Source organism: Staurois parvus, unplaced genomic scaffold, assembly GCF_062004578.1.
Source record: "Staurois parvus isolate SC_StPar_1 unplaced genomic scaffold, SC_StPar_1.0 ptg001495l, whole genome shotgun sequence".
NCBI lineage: Eukaryota > Metazoa > Chordata > Amphibia > Anura > Ranidae > Staurois > Staurois parvus.
Genome location: NW_028319291.1, coordinates 693,356 through 718,949, shown reverse-complemented (window position 1 = coordinate 718,949; position 25,594 = coordinate 693,356). Strand labels below are relative to the sequence as shown.

The 25,594-nt window shown below is 47.3% G+C and overlaps 1 protein-coding gene across 3 annotated transcripts in view; it reads left to right on the top strand.

The window, feature by feature from the left end:
• Positions 1 to 569: 569 nt before the first annotated feature.
• CATIP (ciliogenesis associated TTC17 interacting protein) overlaps positions 570 to 25,594 on the top strand; it is a 43,641-nt gene continuing 18,616 nt past the window's right edge. Inside the window, exons 1-6 of one of the 3 annotated variants that reach the window (XM_089662597.1) lie at positions 570 to 726; positions 4,255 to 4,361; positions 6,265 to 6,465; positions 13,375 to 13,430; positions 16,320 to 16,406; positions 23,566 to 23,730. In XM_089662597.1, the coding sequence (XP_089518723.1) occupies positions 4,268 to 4,361; positions 6,265 to 6,465; positions 13,375 to 13,430; positions 16,320 to 16,406; positions 23,566 to 23,730 (603 nt within the window). In that variant the 5' untranslated portion in view covers positions 570 to 726; positions 4,255 to 4,267. Of the gene's footprint in view, positions 727 to 1,598; positions 1,901 to 4,254; positions 4,362 to 6,264; positions 6,466 to 13,374; positions 13,431 to 16,319; positions 16,407 to 23,565; positions 23,731 to 25,594 lie in introns of those variants that run through there. The other 2 variants (XM_089662598.1, XM_089662599.1) reach the window with 2 other exon arrangements.

The following is a 25,594-nucleotide window of genomic DNA, read 5'->3' as shown; positions in this document are numbered from 1 at the left end:
CTGCATAATGCAAATGATGATAAAAAAATGCAATGCAGCCCATGCAAAAATGCACTGCAGCTCACCTCACCAGTGGATGCAACACTTAGTGCTGATGGGGGAGGAATCTGCCACTTCCGGGGCAAACAATCCGCATCAGGAGCGGCTTCTAAATAGCACCTTGCAGTACACATTTCTGGCCACAAGATGGCGCTGGTGTATAGGAAATGCGTCTAAATAGATCATTGCAGTACACATTTCTGGCCACAAGATGCCGCTGGGGTACAGGAGCTGCGTCTAAATAGCACCTTGCAGTACACATTTCTGGCCACAAGATGCCGCTGGTGTATAGGAGCTGCGTCTAAATAAAACCTTGCAGTACACATTTTTGGCCACATGATGCCGCTGGTGTATAGGAGCTGCGTCTAAACAGAACCTTGCAGTACACATTTCTGGCCACAATATGCCGCTGGTGTACAGGAGCTGCGTCTAAATAGCACCTTGCAGTACACATTTCTGGCCACAAGATGCCGCTGGTGTACAGGAGCTGCGTCTAAATAGAACTTTGCAGTACATATTTCTGGTCACAAGATGCCGCTGGTGTATAGGAGCTCTGCACGGAAGACACATCCGCGGGCTAAGGTTGCTATGGTTACCGTCTGTTGCCTCGGAAGAGACGCGGCCCGGATTGCGCTCCGTCCTCCGCTCCCGGGATCCGTGTGACTGCAGAGCGACTCGAGAACTCAGGTACGAAGAAGCGTACAGCTAGTTACAGGATTACACGTGACGCCGCCGTATTGTCAATGTAAAAGGCTTTTCGGTTGTATATTTTTGCTGACACCGATCTATCATACCTCTGTGGATTCCGTGTCAGCATTGTCTGCAACCTTTCCTTAGGATCCTATATGGCGTCCGCCATTTTCCTGGAGACCATAACCATAGATGTCCATAGGAATGGGCTCTGACAAAATGGCTCCTATATGGAGACATCCATGCTATAGCTTGTATGAGCTTATTCGTTGTTTTTTTGTTGTTGTGTTTTTGTTTTTTATTAGGAGGGGGCTGTTGAATCAATTTTAGGTGTTCTAGGAACTCCAAAAATGAAGATCTCTGAATATAAAACAGGCGCGTTGTACCCGGAGTGTCTGACAGTTATATTTATAACACCGTCTGTGGCGTTGGATACTATGATTTTTCAGTCATAATAATTAAAATTAAACAATTTGTAATACTTGCTAAAAAAAAAAAAAAAACAAAGTATAAATTGTAGGGGCTCCTTACATTGGTGGTCAGAGGAGACGGGCCCCCTGACATTAACTCCTTTACGCCCCAGTAACCCATATCTGTTGCGGCAAAAAGCTGGGTGTTAACGCTTACACACCACACATGTGTGTCACTGGGCGGGCAATGTGCAGGGAGCGCGCTCACTGCGAAAGCTGCCAGAAAGGGCTGGAAATCCTGAGCAAACATCAGTAGCCAACAGGATCGGCTCCCGATCATGTGACCACTGTGACGGCCAATCAGATGATTGCCAATCCTTCCCAATTATTCTTTATTAAATATTCTTGCAATCATCGCTGATCCTTCCCAGAGTGTTAAGAACCTTTAGGACGATGCCAGGAATGGGCAGGAACGGGTTAATGGTCTGTGGTGAAGGACCCACTTTTATTGATGGTCATTGGAAAAGGGACCTCCTTACAATGGTGGTCATTAGAGAAGGGCCCTCTTTTATTAGTGGTAAGTGGTGAAGGACCCCCTGGCATCGTTGGTCAGTGCAGCAAGTCCCCCTTACATTGGTGGAGGCTGAGTGGTGGAGTTCTCTGACCACTGTATGCTGTCTGTGACTCTGAATGCCTCGGGCACTCCACCCAGGGGAAGGGGTGTCTGGAAACTGAAATCTGCTCTCTTGGAAGATGTAGAGGTAAGACAATCCTTTGAGGATTTTTTTCAGGCACAGGTTTCTATTCTGGACATTTGCAGCAGTAAGTCAGAGTGGTGGGAGCTTGTGAAACAAAGGGCGATCGGACTTTTCAAGGCCATAAGTAAGAAGAAGCAGCTTGGTATGTATATTGCCTACCAGCATTTGCGGAGGAAACTTGATCGTCTTGTCTCGTATGGAGGAGATCTCTGAAGTGATGCTTCTTCTTAGGAAGTGTCAATACGACTAGCATGCCTCCTTGGTTCTGGAGAGCGATTATGGGAAATATTACTCGCCTGATCCTTACCAGAACTGTAAGCAAGGCATAGCAGTTAAGACGGCCATTGGCCTGAAAGACAGTATGGGTTCCCTGGTGTCCAGATCATGGATCTTGGAGATCTTTGGGTCATTTTATGCAGACCTCCTGGGATGAAAGGACCTTAGCCGGGACAGGATGGAAAGCTTTCTAGATTCTACTTCAGGATTGGGAAATGGTACATTGCTTTTTATGAATTTGACAGAACCAAATTCAGCGGATGAGACAGGGCCGGATCGAGCCTGTCTGATGTGGGGGTGCAGTAAAAAAATGGTGGGGGGCAGAGGATAAAGTCATAAGTTTATAGGGCAGTGTACAGAGACCATTAGCTTGTAAGGCAGTGTGCAGGGGTCTGCAGGGCAGATAGGGGTCAGTAGAGCTGAAGAAGGGTTCAGTATAGTTTAGTGGCAGGTTAGTGTGGGTGGTAAAGTGGCAGTATAATTGCAGGTTAGTGCAGTATAATGGAAGGTTAGGGCAGTACAGTGACAGGTTAGAGCAGTATAGTGACAGGTTAGGGCAGTAAAGAGGCCGGTTAGGGCAGTATAGTGGCAGGTTTGGGCAGTATAGTGGCCGGTTAGGGCAGTACAGTGGCAGGTTAGGGGTAGTATAGTGGCCAGTTAGTGCAGTATAGTGACAGGTTAGGGTCGTACAGTGGCAGGTTAGGGCAGTACAGTGACAGGTTAGGGCAGTACAGTAGTCGGTTAGGGCAGTACAGTGGCAGGTTAGGGTAGTATAGTGGCCAGTTAGTGCAGTATAGTGACAGGTTAGGGTAGTACAGTGGCCAGTTAGGGCAATACAGTGTCAGGTTAGGGCAGTACAGTGGCAGGTTAGGGCAGTATAGTGACAGGTTAGGGTAGTATGGTGGCAGGTTAGGGTAGTATAGTGACAGGTTAGGGCAGTATAGTGGCAGGTTAGGGCGGTATAGTGGCAGGTTAGGGCGGTATAGTGGAAGGTTAGGGCAGTACAGTGGCAGGTTAGGGCAGTATAGTGGAAGGTTAGGGCAGTACAGTGGCAGGTTAGGGCAGTATAGTGGAAGGTTGGGGTAGTATAATGATAGGTTAGGGCAGTATAGTGACAGGTTAGGGCAGTATAGTGACAGGTTAGTGTAGTATAGTGGCAGGTTTGGGTAGTATAGTGGCAGGTTTGGGCAGTATAGTGGCAGGTTAGGGTAGTATAGTGGCAGGTTAGGGCAGTATAGTGGTAGGTTAGTGTAGTATAGTGGCAGGTTAGGGTAGTATAGTGGCAGGTTTGGGCAGTATAGTGGCAGGTTAGTGTAGTATAGTGGCAGGTTAGGGTAGTATAGTGGCAGGTTAGGGCAGTATAGTGGCAGGTTAGGGCAGTATAGTGGCAGGTTAGTGTAGTAGAGTGGTAGTCAGTGGAGAAGGACCCCTTAGGGTGTAGGGCCTCCTTGTATTGGTAGTCAGTGGTAATGGTTGGCCCCACTACAGAAAGCTAATAAGATAATAGCAATCATTAGTTACTTACCTTAAAGATTAGAGGAGAGGCCCTACTGATCCCACACCACCAAGTGAAGCCAGCCCTGGAACTTTGTAGGATCCCTCATGTTGGAGCTCATTCTGCCACTGGTCAAGGAACCCCCTAATAACCTCTGGGGGAATCCTGGTTGAGAAAGTTTTATGGAGCCCTTTACAAGCACTTCTCATGTTTTTCAGGTGATCTAAGTTCACCACCTTTACTGACAATAATCACTAAGATGAACGGAGGGTGGATCTCCCGAAGGATAACGCAGACAATAAAAACCTGAGAAAAGTTCTAAGCCTTCCACACTCTACCCAAAACTTAAAAAATTTGTTTTGGGTTTAGCCACAAATAAAATGTTGCACCACTGCAACGTTAACTGGATGCCACTGATTGGTTTCAGTTGTCTGGAATTGCTCCTTAATCTGCGGATATTTGACTTTTCACCGGAGACATAGAGATATGGAGTCTAACAAATGTAGATTTACAGGCCCAGCACAAAAGTGATCCTGAATGTTCATTGTAATTGTTGGCAGGTAATGGGTGACTGTTTGGTTTTTAGGCTCACCGTGAACATGGAAACAACTTTTCCAAAAATAGTGGAGACTCGGGAACCTTTGAAGGACCTGAGAGCCAGTGCTGAGGCTCTGGAGTTTTTTTCCAGAATAGGTGAGTCTTCAGCCCATATTGTGGACAGTAGTGTTTTATGTCAGACCAATCACAACCTTATGTGCAGTTTGGGATAGAATAAGAAAGGGCTAGAAACTCTTGTCAGGCTTTTATGGAGGTTTGTGTTCCTTAATGGGGACACAGACAAGCTCACTTGACAGGTTTTCATAAAAGTCCTCTATCCTACTGATACTCACCTCTGCCATACACAGGGTTTTTTTTCTCAGGGAATAGGTGCAGGAACTCCCCCCTTCTGAGTTGCTCTTTGTCTCCGCCCTCTACCCACCTCTGAGTACTGTCCCTTGGTTCCACCCCCTACCCACCTCTAAACACTGTCCCTTTGTTCCTGCCCCTACCCACCACTGATCACCGTCGCTAGGCTCCACCCCTACCCACCTCCGAGCACCGTCCCTTGGTTCAATCCCCTATCCACCTCTAAGCACTGTCCCTCGGTTCCACCCCCTACCCACCGCTGAGCACCGTTCCATGGTCCCACCTCTGGGCACCGTCCCTTGGTTCCTCCCCCTACCCACCTCTGGGCACCGTCCCTTGGTTCCACCCCCTACCCACCTCTGGGCACCGTCCCTTGGTTCCACCCCCTACCCACCTCCGAGCACCATCCCTTAGTTCCACCCCCTACCCACCTCCGAGCACTGTCCCTTGGTGCCACCCGCTACCTACCTCCGAGCACCGTCCCTTGGTTCAATCCCCTACCCACCTCTAAGCACTGTCCCTTGGTTCCACCCCCTACCCACCGCTGAGCACCGTTCCTTGGTTCCACCTCCTACCCACCTCTGGGCACCGTCCCTTGGTTCCACCCCCTACCCACCTTGGGCACCGTCCCTTGGTTCCACCCCCTACCCACCTCTGAGCACCATCCCTTAGTTCCACCCCCTACCCACCTCTGAGCACCGTCCCTTGGTTCCACTCGCTACCCACCTCTGAGCACCATCCCTTGGTTCCACCTCCTACCCACCTCTGGGCACTGTCCCTTGGTTCCACTCGCTACCCACCTCTGAGCACCATCCCTTGGTTCCACCTCCTACCCACCTCTGGGCACTGTCCCTTGGTTCCACCCCCTACCCCCTCCCAGCACTACCCTTTTTAAAGAATACAGCATCAGGTATAATTTTGTGCCACTAAGTAGTTTGTATGGAATTTGCTAATGATAACAAGAAAGACAGTAAAATAGATCCCCTACAGTGAGCAAGAATAGACCCCCCCACAACAGTAGACACCCCCCAGTAACAATAGACCCTCCATAGACAATAGACTACACCCCCCCACAACAAAATATCACCCAGCAACAATAGACCCCCATCAGCAACAACAGATCTTCCAACAGCCAGCAACAATAGACCTGTCCCTCAACAGTAGATCCATCCCAGCAAGAAATGACACCCCCCATCAACAATAGACCTACCCACAACAATAGAAACCCATGCAAAAATAGATCCTCCAGCAGCCAGCATCAATGGACTCTCCAGCACACCCCAGCATCCCTTGTGATTGCACACATTCGGTGTTGCGTTCTCCCACGCTCTCGATAAAAAAAAATAGCCTTGGTCATACACCCCTGGCATTCTATTTATCAGGTAAGGGGGAGCATTTGACCTCACCCCCAACCCTCCCTTCCAGGATGTCGTGCAAGGACCTGAGCAGCCAACAGCCTCGGCCAACACTGTCACAGGGGAAGGAAAGCAGCCCTGTGTAGGCTCTGACACTTACATGGGGATTAGACCCAGACAGAGGAACAAAGCAGTGGAGGACTCCAATATAGTAATCAATGGCTGGAGGGAGGGGGGGGGGGGTTCAAGAGAACCTGTCATATTACCTTTATAATTATAGTATTTTCTTTGTCTTGTCTGTCACTTTGAGCACCCTGTCCATTCTCTCCTTCCAGAGCCCAGTGATCTGGATCTCTGTCTCTTTCCGGAGTCTTTACAGACAGTATCAGATTCAGGAACGGAGGTCGGAGATTTCACTGTCAGCGTCCAACCTGCCTATTATGAACAGGATGGAGAAGAGGAGCAAAAATGTTTCCTGGTTCATGCCAGCAGTCACGGCACCATTGACGGTGTACCGTGCGGAACCTCCATAGTCGGTCAGTATATCTATCTCTATCTCTGAATGCAGCGCTGGTCATGTGACTCTGGGCAAGTTATAAGTACGACTTAACCCCCCTGGCGGTATTCCCGAGTGTAGCTCGCGGTAAAGTTTCAGTACCACAAGCGGTAACCCCGAGCCACACTCGGGCTTACCATGCGGTGCTGCTCCGGGATCTCTTCTTTTCTTACCTTGTCCTGCGCTCCCGCGATGTCCCTCCTGCAGTGTCCCCTGTAATGTCCTCCGGCCGATGCTGGCATCTGTCTTCTGGGTTCAGTTCCCTGCGACGTCGGGATGTACGGGGGACGGAACGGCGGGAAATTTGAAAATGACAAAAAGTGACATTCAATAAATTCACTAAAATCTGATAGTATTCCATTACTGTATCAAACCATTTCACATACATTTTGTCCCGAGTGCTTTGTCCGGCGCCCTGCCTGCATTTTTACTGTTCTTTCTGCCTGGAAACTGAGAAACGTCCATGGCGTCCAAAAGCGTCCCTTTAGGTCAAAAGCGGTTTTAGACCGGCTAGAGAACAGCGATAGTAAATCAGAACCACTTGCAGAATTGAGTGATAATGATTCGTGGAGGAAATTCCTCATCAGACACTGAAAACGATTTTGCGACTTTGCTCAGCAATGTGCGAACTTGGCGCTATATTTCAAATTTCAGTGTTTTTGGTTTGATTATATTATTGAATTAAATTTATTATTATGATTATTTATTAAATTATAATTTATGATTTCGTGTTTAAAATTTTATCATACCCGGGATGTTTACTAGACTCTTGTTCGGACAGATTTCAGTGAGTTATTCCTAAAAATTACAGCCTACAATAAAAAAAATACCTATTTCCATGCAAAAAAATGTAGCGCTTTGAGCACAGAAATATGGACATAATCAGACTGCTAGGGAGGTTAATATTGAGTGTGCTGTTCAGAGGTGGGTTGCTGGTCAACAATGGATCTCTTCAAACCAAATATGCATGCAGAGATATTTAATTTTTCCAAACATCAATTGGATGTTTTCTAAGAGAATATAAGATAAACGGGTTACAGCTGAAAATAATACATAGTCCTCATACACACGGGATGTTTTTACAGCGGCTGTTTTTGGCTTTAGGCGTTTTTTTCTACAGCCAGTAAACTCCCCGGCATGTTCTCCTATGTGTCCATCCCCAGCATGTTATCCTATGTGTCCATCCCCAGCATGTTATCCTATGTGTCCATCCCCAGCGTGTTATCCTATGTGTCCATCCCCGGCGTGTTATCCTATGTGTCCATCCCTGGCATGTTATCCTATGTGTCCATCCCCGGCGTGTTATCCTATGTGTCCATCCCCGGCGTGTTATCCTATGTGTCCATCCCCGGCGTGTTATCCTATGTGTCCATCCCCAGCGTGTTATCCTATGTGTCCATCCCCGGCGTGTTATCCTATGTGTCCAGCCCCAGCATGTTCTCCTATGTGTCCATACACAGCGTGTTATCCTATGTGTCCATCCCCGGCATGTTCTCCTATGTGTCCATCCCCGGCGTGTTACCCTATGTGTCCATCCCCGGCGTGTTATCCTATGTGTCCATCCCCGGCGTGTTATCCTATGTGTCCATCCCCGGCGTGTTATCCTATGTGTCCATCCCCGGCGTGTTATCCTATGTGTCCAGCCCCAGCATGTTCTCCTATGTGTCCATACACAGCGTGTTATCCTATGTGTCCATCCCCGGCATGTTCTCCTATGTGTCCATCCCCGGCGTGTTATCCTATGTGTCCATCCCCGGCGTGTTATCCTATGTGTCCATCCCCAGCATGTTATCCTATGTGTCCATCCCCGGCATGTTATCCTATGTGTCCATCCCCAGCATGTTATCCTATGTGTCCATCCCCAGCATGTTATCCTATGTGTCCATCCCCAGCATGTTATCCTATGTGTCCATCCCCGGCGTGTTATCCTATGTGTCAATCCCCAGCATGTTCTCCTATGTGTCCATACACGGCGTGTTATCCTATGTGTCCATCCCCGGCGTGTTATCCTATGTGTCCATCCCCGGCGTGTTATCCTATGTGTCCATCCCCGGCGTGTTATTCTATGTGTCCATCCCCGGCGTGTTATCCTATGTGTCCATCCCCGGCGTGTTATCCTATGTGTCCATCCCCGGCGTGTTATCCTATGTGTCCATCCCCAGCATGTTATCCTATGTGTCCACCCCCGGCGTGTTATCCCATGTGTCCATCCCCGGCGTGTTATCCCATGTGTCCATCCCCGGCGTGTTATCCTATGTGTCCATCCCCGGCGTGTTATCCTATGTGTCCATCCCCGGCATGTTATCCTATGTGTCCATCCCCGGCGTGTTATTCTATGTGTCCATCCCCAGCATGTTATCTTATGTGTCCATCCCCAGCGTGTTATCCTATGTGTCCATCCCCGGCGTGTTATTCTATGTGTCCATCCCCAGCATGTTATCCTATGTGTCCATCCCCAGCATGTTATCCTATGTGTCCATCCCCAGCGTGTTATCCTATGTGTCCATCCCCAGCATGTTATCCTATGTGCAGGAGCAGGATGCCAGCACAATGACTGCTGCCCCCCGCCCCGGAGAAGTAAAGTGAGTATCCCCGAAGCAACTGCGCATGTGCCGGTTTCAGGACGAAGAAGCCGATCGCTGGCTCTGTGCTAAAGTCGGAGATCGGCTTCTTCGGCCTGAATCTGGAATATGCGCAGTTGCTTCAGGGGATACATATCTTCAAGGGATACTTATTTTACCGCTACACCGGCACCTCTCTGGAGGGGTGACACCACGTGTTACCGCATCGGGTGACACCAACCCTAGGGAAGCTTCTGAAATGCAGCATACCAGTGTTTTTGGAAGTTGTTTTTTTTTTTTCAGCAAAAAATAACTATTTTTTTTGTTAAAAAATGCAAATGCAGCTAAACGCTAATGCCAAACCGCTAAAAAAACACTGACGAACTCGTGTTTTTAACGTGATTTTAGACAGCTAACGCTACCAGAGTTATTAGAATGCCCTGTGTGCATAGAGCTATATTATAAAATTGATCCAGAGATTTTTCTCCAACTGCCACTAGGGGTCAGAATGGATTTGTTTTCTGGATAAATGAAAGTCAGGTAAGCTTCGCTGTACTTCTGCGGTAAAGCAAGGTGTACTCTACATTGTAAATGTATTTATTAAGGTGGACCTGCAGTGAATGTTAACTAAACATTACATAAAATACATATCTAAAAGCAGTATTAACCACTCGCCCTCCTGAGGATTGCCCCCCCCCCCCCCTGACCAGGCCATTTTTTGCGTTATGGCACTTCGTTACTTTAACTGACAATTGCACGGTCATGCAACGCTGCACCCAAATTAAATTTACGTCCTTTTTTTTCCCACAAATAGAGCTTTCTTTTGGTGGTATTTGATCTCCTGTACGTTTTTTATTTTTTTGTTCTATAAAAAAAAAAGTCCGACAGTTTTGAGAAAGAAACTATATTTTTGACTTTTTGCTAGTAAACATGTCCAGTAAGAGAATTTTAAAAGTCAAATTTCATCATACATTTAGGCCAAAATGTATTCTGCTCCATGTCTTTGCAAAAAAAATATCCCAATACATGGAAATTATTTGTTTTTTGTGAAAGTTATAGTGTTTACAAATGGCGGTATATATACTGGGATTTATTTATTTTTTTCATTTATACTAGTAATGGCGGTGACTTGGTGTCATTGACATCACTAGTGACACCAATATAGTGATCAGTGCTAAAAAAAAAAGCACTGACACTGTACTAATGGCACTGGGCAGGAAGGGGTTAACATGAGGGGCAATCAAAGGGTTAACTGTATGCTGGGAGTGTTTTACTAGGGGGCAGGGGTGTGTTCTTTACTGTAACCACACTGCTCTGGATGGCTGTGCTGTTCAATGTGCCCAAGCTGACAGGGAGGAGAACTGTTAGTAAAAAAAAAACAGTCCTCCTCCCCGTCGGTGATCATCGGATCATCGAGTAATTACCGGCCAGGGCCTGGTGATTGACAGCCGCGGCTGTGAATGGCGGTGTAGGTAGGGCGCATGTGCAGCTATATGTACGTGGTTTTGCGCACCTGTGCAGCCCTGTAGTAGTATTTCTGCTATAGGGCAGCCGGGAAGCGGTTAAACCCATAACCAAAAATGTAATATATTGCAGCTTACCAGTCATTAGATGTGGTTACTGCATTAGTTTTCTTCTATTTTCACCTGGTGATCTGGCCAGTAACACAATTCCTGTATTAAAGCGCCTCCACTCTGGATGACGAAGACAGCAGCATTGTCAGCCTGGAGGGAGGGGAGTGTTAGATGGACTAGCAGATGTAAATACACTAACAAATTGAAGCCAAACTCCAGCTCACACTTTATAGGCAGTTACAGCAAATATTTTTTTTTCCTCTTGGGATAAAGGTTTTACTTAAATAAATAAAACCTGATTATTGTAAGCACCCCTGTCAGCGGTAAATGTTTTTTCTTACCTTTCTAACTGCTTCATCTGCAGGAGAGCTTGAGCTGTTGAAAAACAACAAACTTACTGGCAGGATCACCAGGTGAAAAAAAAGGAAAGCAAGTCTAAAAAAGAATACTAATGCAGCCACCACATCTAAGAATTGGTAGGCTGCAATATAATAAATGTTTGCTTTTGGGTTTAAAGTGTTACTAAACCCCGGACCCTGCATTCACTATATCCGCTCTCCCCGGACCCTGCATTCACTATATCTGCTCTCCCCGGACCCTGCATTCACTATATCTGCTCTCCCCGGACCCTGCATTCACTATATCTGCTCTCCCCGGACCCTGCATTCACTATATCCGCTCTCCCCGGACCCTGCATTCACTATATCTGCTCTCCCCGGACCCTGCATTCACTATATCTGCTCTCCCCGGACCCTGCATTCACTATATCCGGTCTCCCCGGACCCTGCATTCATTATATCCACTCTCCCCGGACCCTGCATTCACTATATACGCTCTCCCCAGACCCTGCATTCACTATATCTGCTGCCCCCAGACCCTGCATTCACTATATCCGCTCTCCCCGAACCCTGCATTCACTATATACGCTCTCCCCAGACCCTGCATTCACTATATCCGGTCTCCTCGGACCGTGCATTCACTATATCCGGTCTCCTCGGACCCTGCATTCACTATATCCGCTCTACCTGGACCCTGCATTCACTTATCCACTCTCCCCGTACCCTGCATTCACTATATCTAGTCTCCCCGGACCCTGCATTCACTATATCCGCTCTCCCCAGACCCTCCATTCACTATATCTGGTCTCCTCGGACCCTGCATTCACTATATCCGGTCTCCCCAGACCCTGCATTCACTATATCCGCTCTCCCCGGACCCTGCATTCACTTATCCACTCTCCCCCGGACCCTGCATTCACTATATCTAGTCTCCCCGGACCCTGCATTCACTATATCCGCTCTCCCCAGACCCTGCATTCACTATATCCGCTCTCCCCAGACCCTGCATTCACTATATCTGCTCTCCCCGGACCCCGCATTCACTATATCTGGTCTCCCCGGAACCAGCATTCACTATATCCAGTCTCCCACAGTACACAGAACATGGAAATGCAATTATTTTAGTAAATATAAACTGCTAAATACCTTTTCTCATCAGCAGTATATAGCAGTTTTGTGACTTCTATCAGTGTTCAGCAGAACACTGGTTAAATCATGTAGGAGGCATTTTCTTTCTGCTCTAGGAGGATGCAGAACCCCTGACCTCTGTCTGGACAGTACTGATTGGCCCTGTGTTGATCACGTGCACTCTCTCAAGAAAACAAAAACATCTCTAGCAATACACACCAAACTGAGTATGTGCAGAGTGACTCCAAACGATATGTCTTATCAGGAGATAAGGGGGACACTGAAAGAAGGAGAGGATCAGAGGAGACAGGATCAAACAGACTTTTTACACAGTGCAGAGGATTAACCCTTTAGGTTCCACAGTGAGTATAACAAACATACTTTACTGCATATACAGACTGATTTCACTGTTGTGGGTATAGTAACGCTTTAATACTGCTCTAAGTGTATAAACAAGGCATAAAATATATATATTAATGGCAGAATACCCCAACGTCCTTTCCATGGCAGAGCTCATGTGCCAGGCCCAGCAGTAGAACATAATGGTGATCCCAGGTACATAAGCCAAACTAGAGACAATGGCAGTTGTCATTCTTCATGGCACATCCAGAATGGCTTCAGGGGACTTCACACACAGCACAGAGGTCCTTAGACTTCCACTATGGACTTAAAGTATAACTAAAGGCAAAACTTTATTATTAAGTTTTGAATAGAGTGGAGATGGATTAGAACCCCTGTGAGCCTTTATTTCTATCTGTGTCCCCATTAGGGAGATTCATCCTCTCTGTTTATCCTGTGTATTATTATCATTGAAAGTCCAAGTAAAAGAAAATCCTAAATTTTAGGTTGTCCCCAGGAAAGTAATAGAGGGGAAATCTTCTAATGGGGACACTAGTTTTGGTGACCTTTGGGGTCCCCAAGCAATTCCCTTAATTTTCAGGGATTTCCTCTCACTTCCTGTTTTGGCTATGGGACAGGAAGTGAAGGGAAATCTCCACAATGGGACACTGATGGCAAAAAAAAAAAAAAACTGACGGGTTATATCCCTCCCTTACTCTATTCAATATGAAAATAACAAAATTGCCTGTAGTTCTACCTTAATGTTTCTGCCTCCACTCACAAAGGACAGTTGGCTGGTTTGTTTTATGGAAAAGTCAACAGGGTAAGGTGACACCATCATTCGCTTGTGATGCTGATCTAATGTCCGTCTATAACATATCCAGCGTGCGTGCTGCTTGTTGGCTGCTGTGGTGCGAATTTTTGGTTGACTGGTTTTGGTTTGTTGCAGCTTATGTTACACCGAAGCTGGAAACCCTAGAACAGCATCTTCATGAGTATGTCAAGGTAAGGCCTGATTCTTTCACCCAGTGATTACAGGATCTTAGGCCCCTTTCACACATTTTTCAGGGGCATTGCAATGCATTGCCACATGTGTGTTCAGGTATATGCTTTGCCGTAAATCTGACCTCCAGTCTTGCACAGTTACATCAGCTTATCTCCTGTACTCAGGGCCTGTGGATAAAGGGGTATCCTTCTGTACGGGGCCCAGGCAGCTGGGTGATCGGCACAGCGGGCAATTGCTGGAACAGATCCCCTGTATGGCTCTCCCTGCAGCAGCTGAAAGCCGGCTTCTTATACTCTCCTGCTGGTCTTTGGCTGCTGCAGAGAGAGCCACCTGATCAACACCCTCTCCACCTGCCCTCGCTGACTCTTCTCCACCTTCAACTCCCTGCTCTCTCCCCCCCCTCCTCCACTCAGTACCTCACTTACCGCCCACGAGATTGCCACTCATCTCCACAACAAGATTGACGCAATCCGCAAGGACATAATCAACTTGCAATCTACCTCCCTATCTAGCCTCCCCCCTTCCATCACCCCCTCATCTCTCCCCTCCTCTGACCTCGCAACGGCACTGCCCCCCACCACACCCAAGGCCCTGCCTACCGTAACCCCCCCATCACTGCACTCCTTCAGCCCTACTACCACTGAGGAAATCACCAGAGTCTTCTCAGAAGCCCGCCTCACTACCTGCCCCCTGGACCCTATCCCCTCTCAACTCCTCCGGTCACCCCCCTCTTCCCTCATCCGCTCCCTTACCCACATCTTCAATCTCTCCCTCTCTACTGGCGTCTTCCCCTCCCCCCTAAAACATGCGCACATCACCCCCATACTCAAAAAGCCCTCCCTGGACCCCACTGACCTCAACAACCTCAGACCAATTTCCCTGCTGCCACTCACTTCCAAGCTCCTTGAGCGCTTGGTCTACGATCGCCTAAGCGCCCACCTAACTGACAGCAACCTCCTTGACCCACTACAGTCCGGCTTCCGTCCCCTACACTCCACCGAAACTGCCCTCCTCAAAATCACCAACGATCTACTAACCGCCAAAGCCAAAGGCGACTACTCTGTCCTCCTTCTCCTTGACCTCTCCGCGGCCTTTGACACAGTCGACCACCCCCTCCTCCTTAATAAACTACTCTCCCTTGGCATCAGAGACACCTCTCTCCTGGTTCTCGTCCTGTCTATCCCAACGCTCCTTCAGCGTTTCCTACAACGGTGCCACCTTCTCTTCCCTCCCCCTCTCTGTTGGGGTCCCCCAGGGCTCTGTCCTTGGACCCCTTCTCTTCTCCATCTACACCTCCTCCCTTGGCAAACTCATACACTCCCATGGCTTCAACTACCACCTCTACGCTGATGATACTCAAATCTACCTATCCACCCCTCACCTCACCCCCACATTCTCCGCCCGCATCACTCACCTCCTAAACGACATCTCTGACTGGATGTCGCTCCATTTCCTCAAGCTCAACCTCTCCAAAACCGAGCTTCTCGTCTTTCCCCCTTCCCGCGCCCCCCGCCCATCCTTTCCATCACTACCAACAACACCACCATCAATCCCGCCCAGCAAGCCAAGGTCCTTGGCGTCATTCTGGACTCAAACCTTTCCTTTCAACCTCATGTCAAATCACTTACAAACACATGCAGGCTCCACCTCCGGAACATCGCCAAGATACGCTCCTTCCTTACCCCAGACACCACTAAACTACTCGTACACTCCCTGATTATCTCACGCCTTGACTACTGCAACTCCCTCCTCACCGGCCTACCCCAATGCAAACTCTCCCCGCTTCAGACCATCCTGAACTCAGCTGCCTGACTCATCCACCTCACCAGCCGCGCCACCTCTGCCACCCCCCTCTGCCTCTCCCTCCACTGGCTCCCCATTGCCCAATGCATTAAATTCAAACTACTCACTCTGACCTATAAGGCCATTCACAACACTGCCCCTAACTACCTCACCAACCTGATTCCCAGGTACCACCCTACCCGTACCCTTCGCTCTTCACAGGACCTCCTTCTATCTTGTTCCCTGGTCTCCTCCTCCCCCGAACGACTGCAAGACTTCTCCAGGTCCTCCCCCATCCTCTGGAACTCACTACCCCAATCCATCAGACTGTCACCTTCCCTCCTCACCTTCAGGCGCTCCCTGAAAATCCACCTCTTCAGGGAAGCCTACCCCACCCTCACCTAACAGCCGCTGCCCTTCCCTCCTCCTACCACTCCATCCCCCACAGCCATTTCCTCCTGTACCTCTACCCCCTCCCTCCTAGATTGTAAGCTCGAAAGAGTAGGGCCTTCTTACCCCTTGTGTGCTGTTTGATGTTACTGTACTGTTTCATGTATTGTCCCCCCCTCTATTGTACAGCGCTGAGCAAACCCTTTGGCGCTATATAAACTCGATAAATAAATAAATACAGGGGATCATGGGGTAATTGCACCATTCCCGGTTCACCAATCACCCTCCCTGTGCCCCCCAGCAACAATATATCCCACCATTCAGTAGATCCCCCAGCAACAATAAACCCCCCCATCAGCAGATCCACTCTAGCAATAGACCACCTCCCTCATCAGTACACCCCCTCCGCTCAGCAACAATAGATTCCTTCATGAGTAGATCCTCCCAAGCAACAATAGACCTCCCCTCAGGGGCGGACTGACCATTTGGAAACTCTGGCACTGCCCGAGGGCCCGGGGTCAGTAGGGGACCCCATGAGATGCCCCTGGTACCTTTTTCATAGGCTTTTTTGAGTTTGGGTAAGGACACAGGGGTCCCATGATCCCCTATTGCCCGGGGGCCCCATGAGTTGTCAGTCCGCCCCTGACCCCATCCTTTCTATATAACAGAGCTATGTTGTAAGCCATTCTGAAACATTTTTTTGTTCTATCTTTCAGCTTAAATCACATTCTCTTGACAAGAAAATTCATATGAAGAGACAAGGAGACAAGCTAGTGATCAACAGAGTCATTACAGAGGGCCAGGTGAGGTATTAGAAATATTATAACTCTGATCATTGTGGCCACGGAGTCCCGGGTTCACATATCACATGGGTTCTCTCTAAAAGTTTAGTCAATATGTCTAGTTTAGTTTCTACCTAAAGCTGACTTCTCTCTGTATCAGTATATGTACCACTATGTGTACAGGAAACACGCTTGATTTACTAAAGGCAAATAGACGGTGCACTCTGCATGTGCAGTTGCTCCAGAGCTTAGAAAATGAGATGAAGCTTCACTTCATACCCAATCACATGCAAGGAAAAATTAAAAAAAAACAGCAATTGGATAATGGAAGTCAGCAGAACTTTCCCTCATTTATTAATAAGCTCTTGAGCAACTGTGTAAAAGTGCACAGTCTACACTTACCAGCCAGGTCCACCTTGCTAGTCCCGGGTTGGACCCCCTTTTTCCTTCAGAACTGCCTTCATTCTTCGTGGCATAAGGTGTTGGAAATGTTCCTCAGAGATTTTGGTCCATATTGACATGATGGCATCATGCAGTTGCTGCAGGTTTGTCGGCTGCACATTCATGATGCGAATCTCCCGTTACACCGGATCCCAAAGGTGCTCTATTGGATGGAGATCTGGTAACTGTGGAGGCCATTGGAGTACAAGGACCTCATTGTCATGTTCAAGAAACCAGTTGGAGATGATTTGATCTTTGTGACATGGTGCATTATGCTGCTGGAAGGAGCCACCAGAGGATGGATACACTGGACTCATATACAGTGAGGAACAGAAGTATTTGAACACCCTGCGATTTTGCAAGTTATCCCACTTAGAAATCATGGAGGGTCTGAAATTCACATTGTAGGTGCATTCCCACTCTGAGAGACAGAATTAAAAAAAAAATTCAGGAAATCACATTATATGATTTTTAAAGAATGTATTTGTCTTGCACTGCTGAACATAAGTATTTGAACACCTGAGAAGATCCGTGTTAATATTTGGTACAGAAGCCTTTGTTTGCAATTGCAGAGGTCAAACGTTTCCTGTAGTTCTTGACCAGGTTTGCACTGCAACAGGGATTTTGGCCCACTCCTCCACACAGATCTCCTCTAGATCTGTCAGGTTTCGGGGCTGTCACTGAGCAACACGGAGTTTCAGCTCCCTCCAAAGATGTTCTATTGGATTTAGGTCTGGACACTGGCTAGGCCACTCCAGAACCTTGATATGCTTCTTACAAAGCCACTCCTTGGTTATCCTGGCTGTGTGCTTCGGGTCGTTGTCATGTTGGAAGACCCAGCCACGACCCATCTTCAATGCTCTGACTGAGGGAAGGAGGTTGTTGCTCAAAATCTCACAATAAATGGCCCCATTCATCCTCTCCTTAATACAGTGCAGTCGTCCTGTCCCCTTCGCAGAAAAGCACCCCCAAAGCATGATGTTACCACCCCCATGCTTCACAGTAGGGATGGTGTTCTTGGGATGCAACTCATCCTCCTTTTTCCTCCAAACACGACGAGTGAAGTTTAGAGCAAACAGTTCTACTTTGGTCTCATCTGACCACATGACTTTCTCCCATGCCTCCTCTGGATCATCCAGATGGTCATTGGCAAACTTCAGACGGGCCTGGACATGTGATGACTTGAGCAGGGGAACCTTCCGTGCAATGCATGATTTGAAACCATGACGGCGTAGTGTTCTACTGACAGTGACCTTTGAAACTGTGGTCCCAGCTCTCTTCATATCATTGACCAGCTCCTCCCTTGTAGTTCTGGGCTGATTCCTCACCTTTCTTCTCATCAGTGATACCCCATGAGGTGAGATCTTGCATGGAGCCCCAGTCCGAGGGAGACTGACAGTCGTCTTTAGCCTCTTCCATTTTCTAACAATTGCTCCAACAGTTGATCTATTTTCGCCAAGCTGCTTGGCAATTGCCCCGTAGCCCTTTCCAGCCTTGTGGAGGTCCACAATTTTGTCTCAGGTATCTTTTGACAGCTCTTTGGTCTTGCCCATGGCAGTAGTTGGCGTCTGACTGACTGTGGGGTGGACAGGTGTCTTTAAAGAGCTCAGACAGGTGCTACTAAGTTAGATTAATGAAAAGAGTAGAGATGGACTTTTTAAAGGCACAGTAACAGGTCTTTTAGAGCCAGAATTCTTGCTGTTTCTTAGGTATTCAAATACTTATGTTCAGCAGTGCAAAAGAAATAAATTCTTTAAAAATCATACAATGTGATTTCCTGAATTTGTTTTTTTAATTCTGTCTCTCAGAGTGGGAATGCACCTACAAATTGGGAGAACTTGCAAAATCGCAGGGTGTTCAAATACTTCTGTTCCTCACTGTAGGGATGGACATGGTCAGCAACAATACTCAGGTAGGCCGTGGCGTTTAAACGATGCTCAGTTGGTACTAAGGGGCCCAAAGTATGCCAAGAAAATATCCCCCACACCATGACACCACCACCACCAGCCTGTACCAGGGATACAAGGTAGGATGGATCCATGCTTTCATGTTTTTTACACCAAATTCTGACCCTACCATCTGAATGTCGCAGGTGAAATTGAGACTCATCAGACCAGGCAATGTTATTCCAATTTTTGTGGGCCTGAGTGAATTGTAGCCTCCGTTTCCTGTTCTTAGCTGACAGGAGTGGCACCCGGTGTGGTCTTCTGCTGCTGTAGCCCATCTGCTTCAAGGTGCGACGTGTTGTGCGTTTAGAGATGGTGTTCTGCATACCTTGGTTGTAATAAGTGGCTATTTGAGTTACTGTTGCCTTTCTATCATCTGGAACCCAGATGATAGGTCTGTCTGCCCATTCTCCTCTGACCTTTGACATCAACAAGGCATTTTCATTCACACAACTGCCGCTCACTGGATATTTTCTGTCTTTCAGACCATTCTCTGTAAACACTAGAGATGGTTGTGCCTGAAAATCCCAGTAGATCAGCAGTTTTAGAAATACTCAGACCAGCCCGTCTGGCACCAACAACCATGCCACAATCAAAGTTACTTAAATCCCCTTTCTTCCCCATTCTGATGCTCGGTTTAAACGTCAGCAAGTCTTCTTCACCACGTCTAGATGCATTGAGTTGCTGCCATGTGATTGGCTGATAGAAATTCGTGTTACCAAGCAATTGAACAGGTGGACCTAATAAATTGGCCAGTGAGTGTATTTGCCTTCAGTAAATCAGCCCCACTGACTTATTATTATTCACGCCAATGACAAGCCAATTACAGCGGTCACATGATCTAAAACCCTGCCCTGCCTTCCGGCATCTGAAACTCCCTAAAGGGCCAGGAGGCAGGGTGTTAATGGGTTAAGGTATAATGTATAACATGGTACCAAGTCATAGACAATCTGTGCATGAGTAAACCACAAGTCCCATCCACTGCCGTGGCAGAAGTACTTGTAGTTATCAGTGGAACACAAGCACTCCATCCATCGATACATCTTTCAGTTGTCTAATGGAAAGTCCATATCTCTGTATGGACAAGTGTGACGGGATTCACTTTGGGTGAGGGGCGCATGGAACACAGCTCACTTTGGAGAGGTGGGGAGACCCCTGTCTCAGCTCCCCATATCCCTCTTATGTGTAAATCGCCCTGTGCCTGTTAGGGGTACAGGGTGATCTGTCCTAATATTGTGTGGGGGTTGTTGATTGTTTAATGCCATGTGGTTGCATCCCATTGTTCTATTGTTTGTCTGGTTTGGGAGCAAACTATTATTGGATGTATATGTGTATGTGTATTAGCTTAGTGGGAGAGTGTCTCCAGGAGCCCAACCCCCTGATGGGACTGTCTGTTGGTGTGTCTCTTGTTACTAAATGTAGATTGCCCCGCCCTGTGTCATTATGCAGGGAGGGGGGATTGTCCCCTGAGTGTATATATCTTGTATCTGTGTTCAAATAAACTAGTCTACCTCCTGGTTTACTTCAAGACTGGTGTCATCTAGTCTTGTATGGTCTGCTGTGGTGTCTGTTGTCAGTGTTCGGGCAGGGAAGCGGTATTCTAACGGAAGTACTCAAGCGCAGTCAGGTTCCGTTACAAGGAGCTGGAGGAAGAATTTGCAGGAGCCAGTGCGTTCCATCCACTGTTTGCAGTTGCAATGCTTTGCAGGCTTGTTTACTAAAAAATAATAATTGCAACATTGTTCTGCAATTGTGAGTGTAATGATTAATATTAGCATTATTATATATATTTTTTTTTTTTGCAAAAGGAGGAGTTAGCCTTTAAGCAGGGGCGCAGATGCCTGTGCTGCTGAGGTAGTACACAATTTTTTGGAGGGCACAGTTTGGCCATTTAGCCTTGAGTGATAAAGAACCTTGTTCTCATATGTATATACATACATATTATATAGAGCAGCCTTTCTCAATGCTTTAAAGCTGCCTTTTTCAACCAGGGTGCCCAGGCACCCTGGGGTGCCTTGAGGTTTCTTCAGGGGTGCCTTGGCAAAATGTCTAAAAATTGCCCAAAACTTATATACAAGCCAGCGGGTGGAACAAGCCGGCCTTTTAGTTACACAAAGCCACAGGTTTTCATTGCCCACCATTATGACCTTCTAGCCGCCGGCGTCCTGACAACTAGTGACATCATCAGTTGATAAGGAGGATGTCAGATGCCTGCACAGCATCCTAGTTTGACCCTCCCCCGCCCCTCTCCATCAGTGCTGGGGTCACATTAGCTCAGTGATGGAGAAAAACTGAGGGAGAAGAGAAACATGTGCAAAAGTGAATTTGCTTTGGAAGAATAAATCACCTCTAATGTTGAGCGTCCTACATGTGTGGATGCTGCTGTTAGAATAGTTTTTTACATTTTAGAATGGGGTGCCTCAAGACTGTCCATAATTTTAAAGGGTGCCTCGGGACTGTCCATAATTTTAAAGGGTGACTTGACTGATAGAATGTTGAGAAACTGTGATATCCACTTGCCCTCCTGAGGATTTACCCCCCTTCCTGTCCAGGCCATTTTTTGCGTTACGTCGCTGTGTTACTTTAACTAAAAAGTGCGTGGTCGTGCAACACTGCACCCAAATGAAATTTACCTTCTTTTATTTTCCTACGAATTGAGATTTCTTTTGCTGGTATTTGATCGCCTGTGCATTTATTTTTTTCTCTATAAAAACAAAAAAGACTGAAATTTTGAGCAAAAAAATATATATTTTTGTCTTTTTGCTATTAAACATGTCCAGTAAAATTTAAAAAATCTAATTTCATCATAAGTTTAAACCAAAGTGTATTCTGCACCATGTCTTTGCTAAAAAAAAATCCTGTGTACAGCCATCCAGAGCAGTGTGCCCGAGCTGACAGGAAGGAGGACTGTTATTAAACAAAACAGTCCTCCTCACCGTCGGTGATCATTGGAAATCACCAGGCGCCAGTGAATAATTGCCGGCCAGGGCTCGCTATACAGTATCTCTGCTGTAGGGCACCAGGGAAGCAGATATAGAGTACATAAAGTACTATAAAGAGATGACTGTGGAAGGTATTGTGCATTAGAGTGGAAGGCTAGCTCAACACACATATGTTTTTTGAACAGATTCCTCAAGCCATGCTATACAGCATGAATCTCTTGCTGCATGTTTTATATTATGACAGCCAGTGTCAGAGATTGTCAGAATACTCAAACAGTGGCTGCATCTGATTGGATACAACTACTCTATGGCAGCCCACCGCTTCAATTTCTCAGTCAAAGGATGTCGGGTGGGAGGTTTCATCAGAAAGTGTATGGCTATCTTAAAGCGGAGTTCCACTCACACTGTGAAAAAATAAAAGTCAGCAGCTACAAAAACTGTAGCTGACGATTTTTAAAATACAGCCACTAACCCGCGGTATCCTCCCCGCAGCATGTTTCACCGGCCATACAGTGTTCCTGGCATCAGCATCTTCAGTGTGGGCACCTGGCTGAGACAGCTTGCGGCTTCACAGCCTGGTGCACACTGTGCATGTGCTTTCTGAATGGTCCCGTAGTCTTCTGGGACCCATCACCTGTCCCAGAAGACTATGCGGAGGGAGGACAACGTCTGCTTCTGATCGCCCAGGCGGAAGTGGGAGCGAGTACCTGTCAATTTCCTCAAAGGTGTCAATCCTTAACGGGGAGCGGGGGACCAGTCTTTAACCACTTGCTGAGTGCAGATAGCCAAACGATAGCGCACCTGGTGATCTCCGTGATCGCTGTGTCCTATGGACACAGCTGATCACGTGATGTGGTAAAAGGCCAATCACAGCAGCCTTTTACCATGTGATCAGCTGTGTCCAATGACACAGCAGATCACCGGAAAATGCAGTTGCCAGTTATCGGCAACTCATCCTCATGCTGTCACAGCGTGAGGAAAGTACTGCCGATAACCGGCAACTGTCAGAGAACGGATCGGCACTGATCATCAGGGCACTAATGATCAGTGCCCAGCAGTGCCACCCACCAGTGCCACCCACAAGTGCCCAGCAGTGCCGCCCACCTGTGCCCATCAAGGCCACCCACCAGTGCTGCCCAGCAGTGCCGCCTATTAGTGCCCATCATTGTTGCATATCAGTGCCACCTATCAGTGCCCATCATTGTTGCATATCAGTGCCACCTATCAGTGCCCATCATTGTTGCATATCAGTGCCACCTATCAGTGCCCATCATTGTTGCATATCAGTGCCAGCTCATCAGTGCTGCCTCTCAGTGCCCGTCAGTGCAGCCTCATCAACGCACATCAGTGAAGGAGAAAAATTGCCTGTTTGCAAAATTTTATAATAGAAACAAAGAAAAACTTTTTTTATTTTTTCAAAATGTTTGCCATTTTTTCGATTATAGCGCACAAAATAAAACACCCAGCAGCGAGTACATGCCACCAAAAGAAAGCTCTATTTGTGAGAAAAAAATTATAAAAATTTCATATGGGTGCAATGTTGCATGACTGCGCAATTGTCATTCAAAGTGCGACAGCACTGAAAGCTGAAAATTGACCTGGGCAGGAAGGGGGGTATAAGTGCCCAGTAGGCAAGTGGTTAAAGCCGAACTTCCCCTTTTGGGTGGAGCTCCGCTTTAACATCCTTTGACGTCAGTAATTGCAATGTTAATGCCTTTAATATATAACAGTAACATAAATATATGATTGCGGTTGGGATATTTGAGTATAATATATAATAATTACAACCGCTTAATAAGAAGTGTTATTCATGGCTAGCACTGGTAATAAATTGCTGTTGTCTCATTATAGCAAATGCAGCAAGAAACATCATCACATGACCTGAGCTCGCTGAGCGGGTTTATTTCTGAAGCATCAAACTTGCTGATTATGCGGCTTATGGTGAGAATGAAGAATAAGGAACACTTGGACTTCCTAGCCTTCGACACAGAGATGAACTTGTGTATTTCTTCTTATGTGAGTAATAGGGTGACAGATGTATAACACAGACAAAGAGTCGTTAAAAACATGCTTCAGGCATAGCTGTGCATCAAAGATGAATGAGGAAGGGAAGCTCCTAGTGGCTCGGAGCTCACACAGGGATCAGAGTTCCCCCAGCTTCACATGTGTCAGTGTTATGCTGATCGCTAAGTACCAACTCACATAAGAGCAGTTTTCTCTTCTTCAGTCCTCCCAAGACCTCTAGTTCCCGTGTCACCTCCTCCTATGCTTGCCTCCAGGACTTCTCCCGAGCTTCTTCCATCCTATGGAACTCCCTACCCCAATCTATCTCCTAAGCTATCCACCTTTAGACCTTCCCTGAAAAACCTACTCTTTAAAGAAGCCTATCCTGCTTCTATCTAATACACTGCATTTTTCCATCTCCATCAGCTCATCCCCCACAGCTATTACTGTTTGTATTACTTGACCCTCCCTCTTAGATTGTAAGCTCCCAGGAGCCGGGCCCTTTGTTTCCTCTTGTACCAAATTGTATTGTAACTGTAGTGTCTGCCTTCATTTTATAAAGTGCTGTGCTATATACATCCTGTATTTTAATAATAATCTCCAAACTGTGACCTATGGGCTGCATGTGACCCTTTGCTTGCCTTCATCTGACCCCTGGAGCACAATTCTTCCCACTGACACATAGTACTATTATTCCTCTGGACTGCAATGACAAGGCACCATTCCTTCAACTGGCACCAAAAGTGGGGCATTATTCCTTCCACTAAAACCAACGATGGGGCACTATTCTTTTCACTGTTATAAACATTGGAACACTATTTCTCACAAAGAAACCAATGATGGGGCGCTATTTCTTCCACTGACACCAATGATGGGGCACTATTTTTTCCACTGACACCAACAATGGGGCATCATTCCTTCCACTGACACCAATGATAGGGCACTATTCCTTTCATTGACACCAATTCTGGGAAACTATTCCTTCCACTGACTCCAATGATGGGGGGGGGGGCACTATTTCACCCATTGACACCAGTGGTGGGCACTATTCCTTCCACAGACACCAATGATAGGGTACTATTCCGTCCACGGACACCAATGATGGGGCACTATTCCTCCCACTGATACCAATGATGGGGCACTATTCCTCCCACTGACACTAATGATGGGGCACTATTCCTCCCACTGACACCAATGATGGGGCACTATTCCTCCCACTGACGCCAATGATGGGGCACTATTCCTCCCACTGACGCCAATGATGGGGCACTATTCCTCCCACTGATACCAATGATGGGGCACTATTCCCCCCACTGACACCAATGATGGGGCACTATTTCCCCCACTGATACCAATGATGGGGCACTATTCCTCCCACTGACGCCAATGATGGGGCACTATTCTTCTCACTGACACCAATGATGGGGCACTATTCCTCCCACTGACACCAATGATAGGGCACTATTCCTCCCACTGACACCAATGATGGGGCACTATTCCACCCACTGACACCAATGATGGGGCACTATTCCTCCCACTGACACTAATGATGGGGCACTATTCCTCCCACTGACACCAATGATGGGGCACTATTCCTCCCACTGACGCCAATGATGGGACACTATTCCTCTCACTGACACCAATGATGGGGCACTATTCCTCCCACTGACGCCAATGATGGGGCACTATTCCTCCCACTGACGCCAATGATGGGACACTATTCCTCTCACTGACACCAATGATGGGGCACTATTCCTCCCACTGACACCAATGATAGGGCACTATTCCTCCCACTGACACTAATGATGGGGCACTATTCCACCCACTGACACCAATGATGGGGCACTATTCCACCCACTGACACCAGTGTAATTAT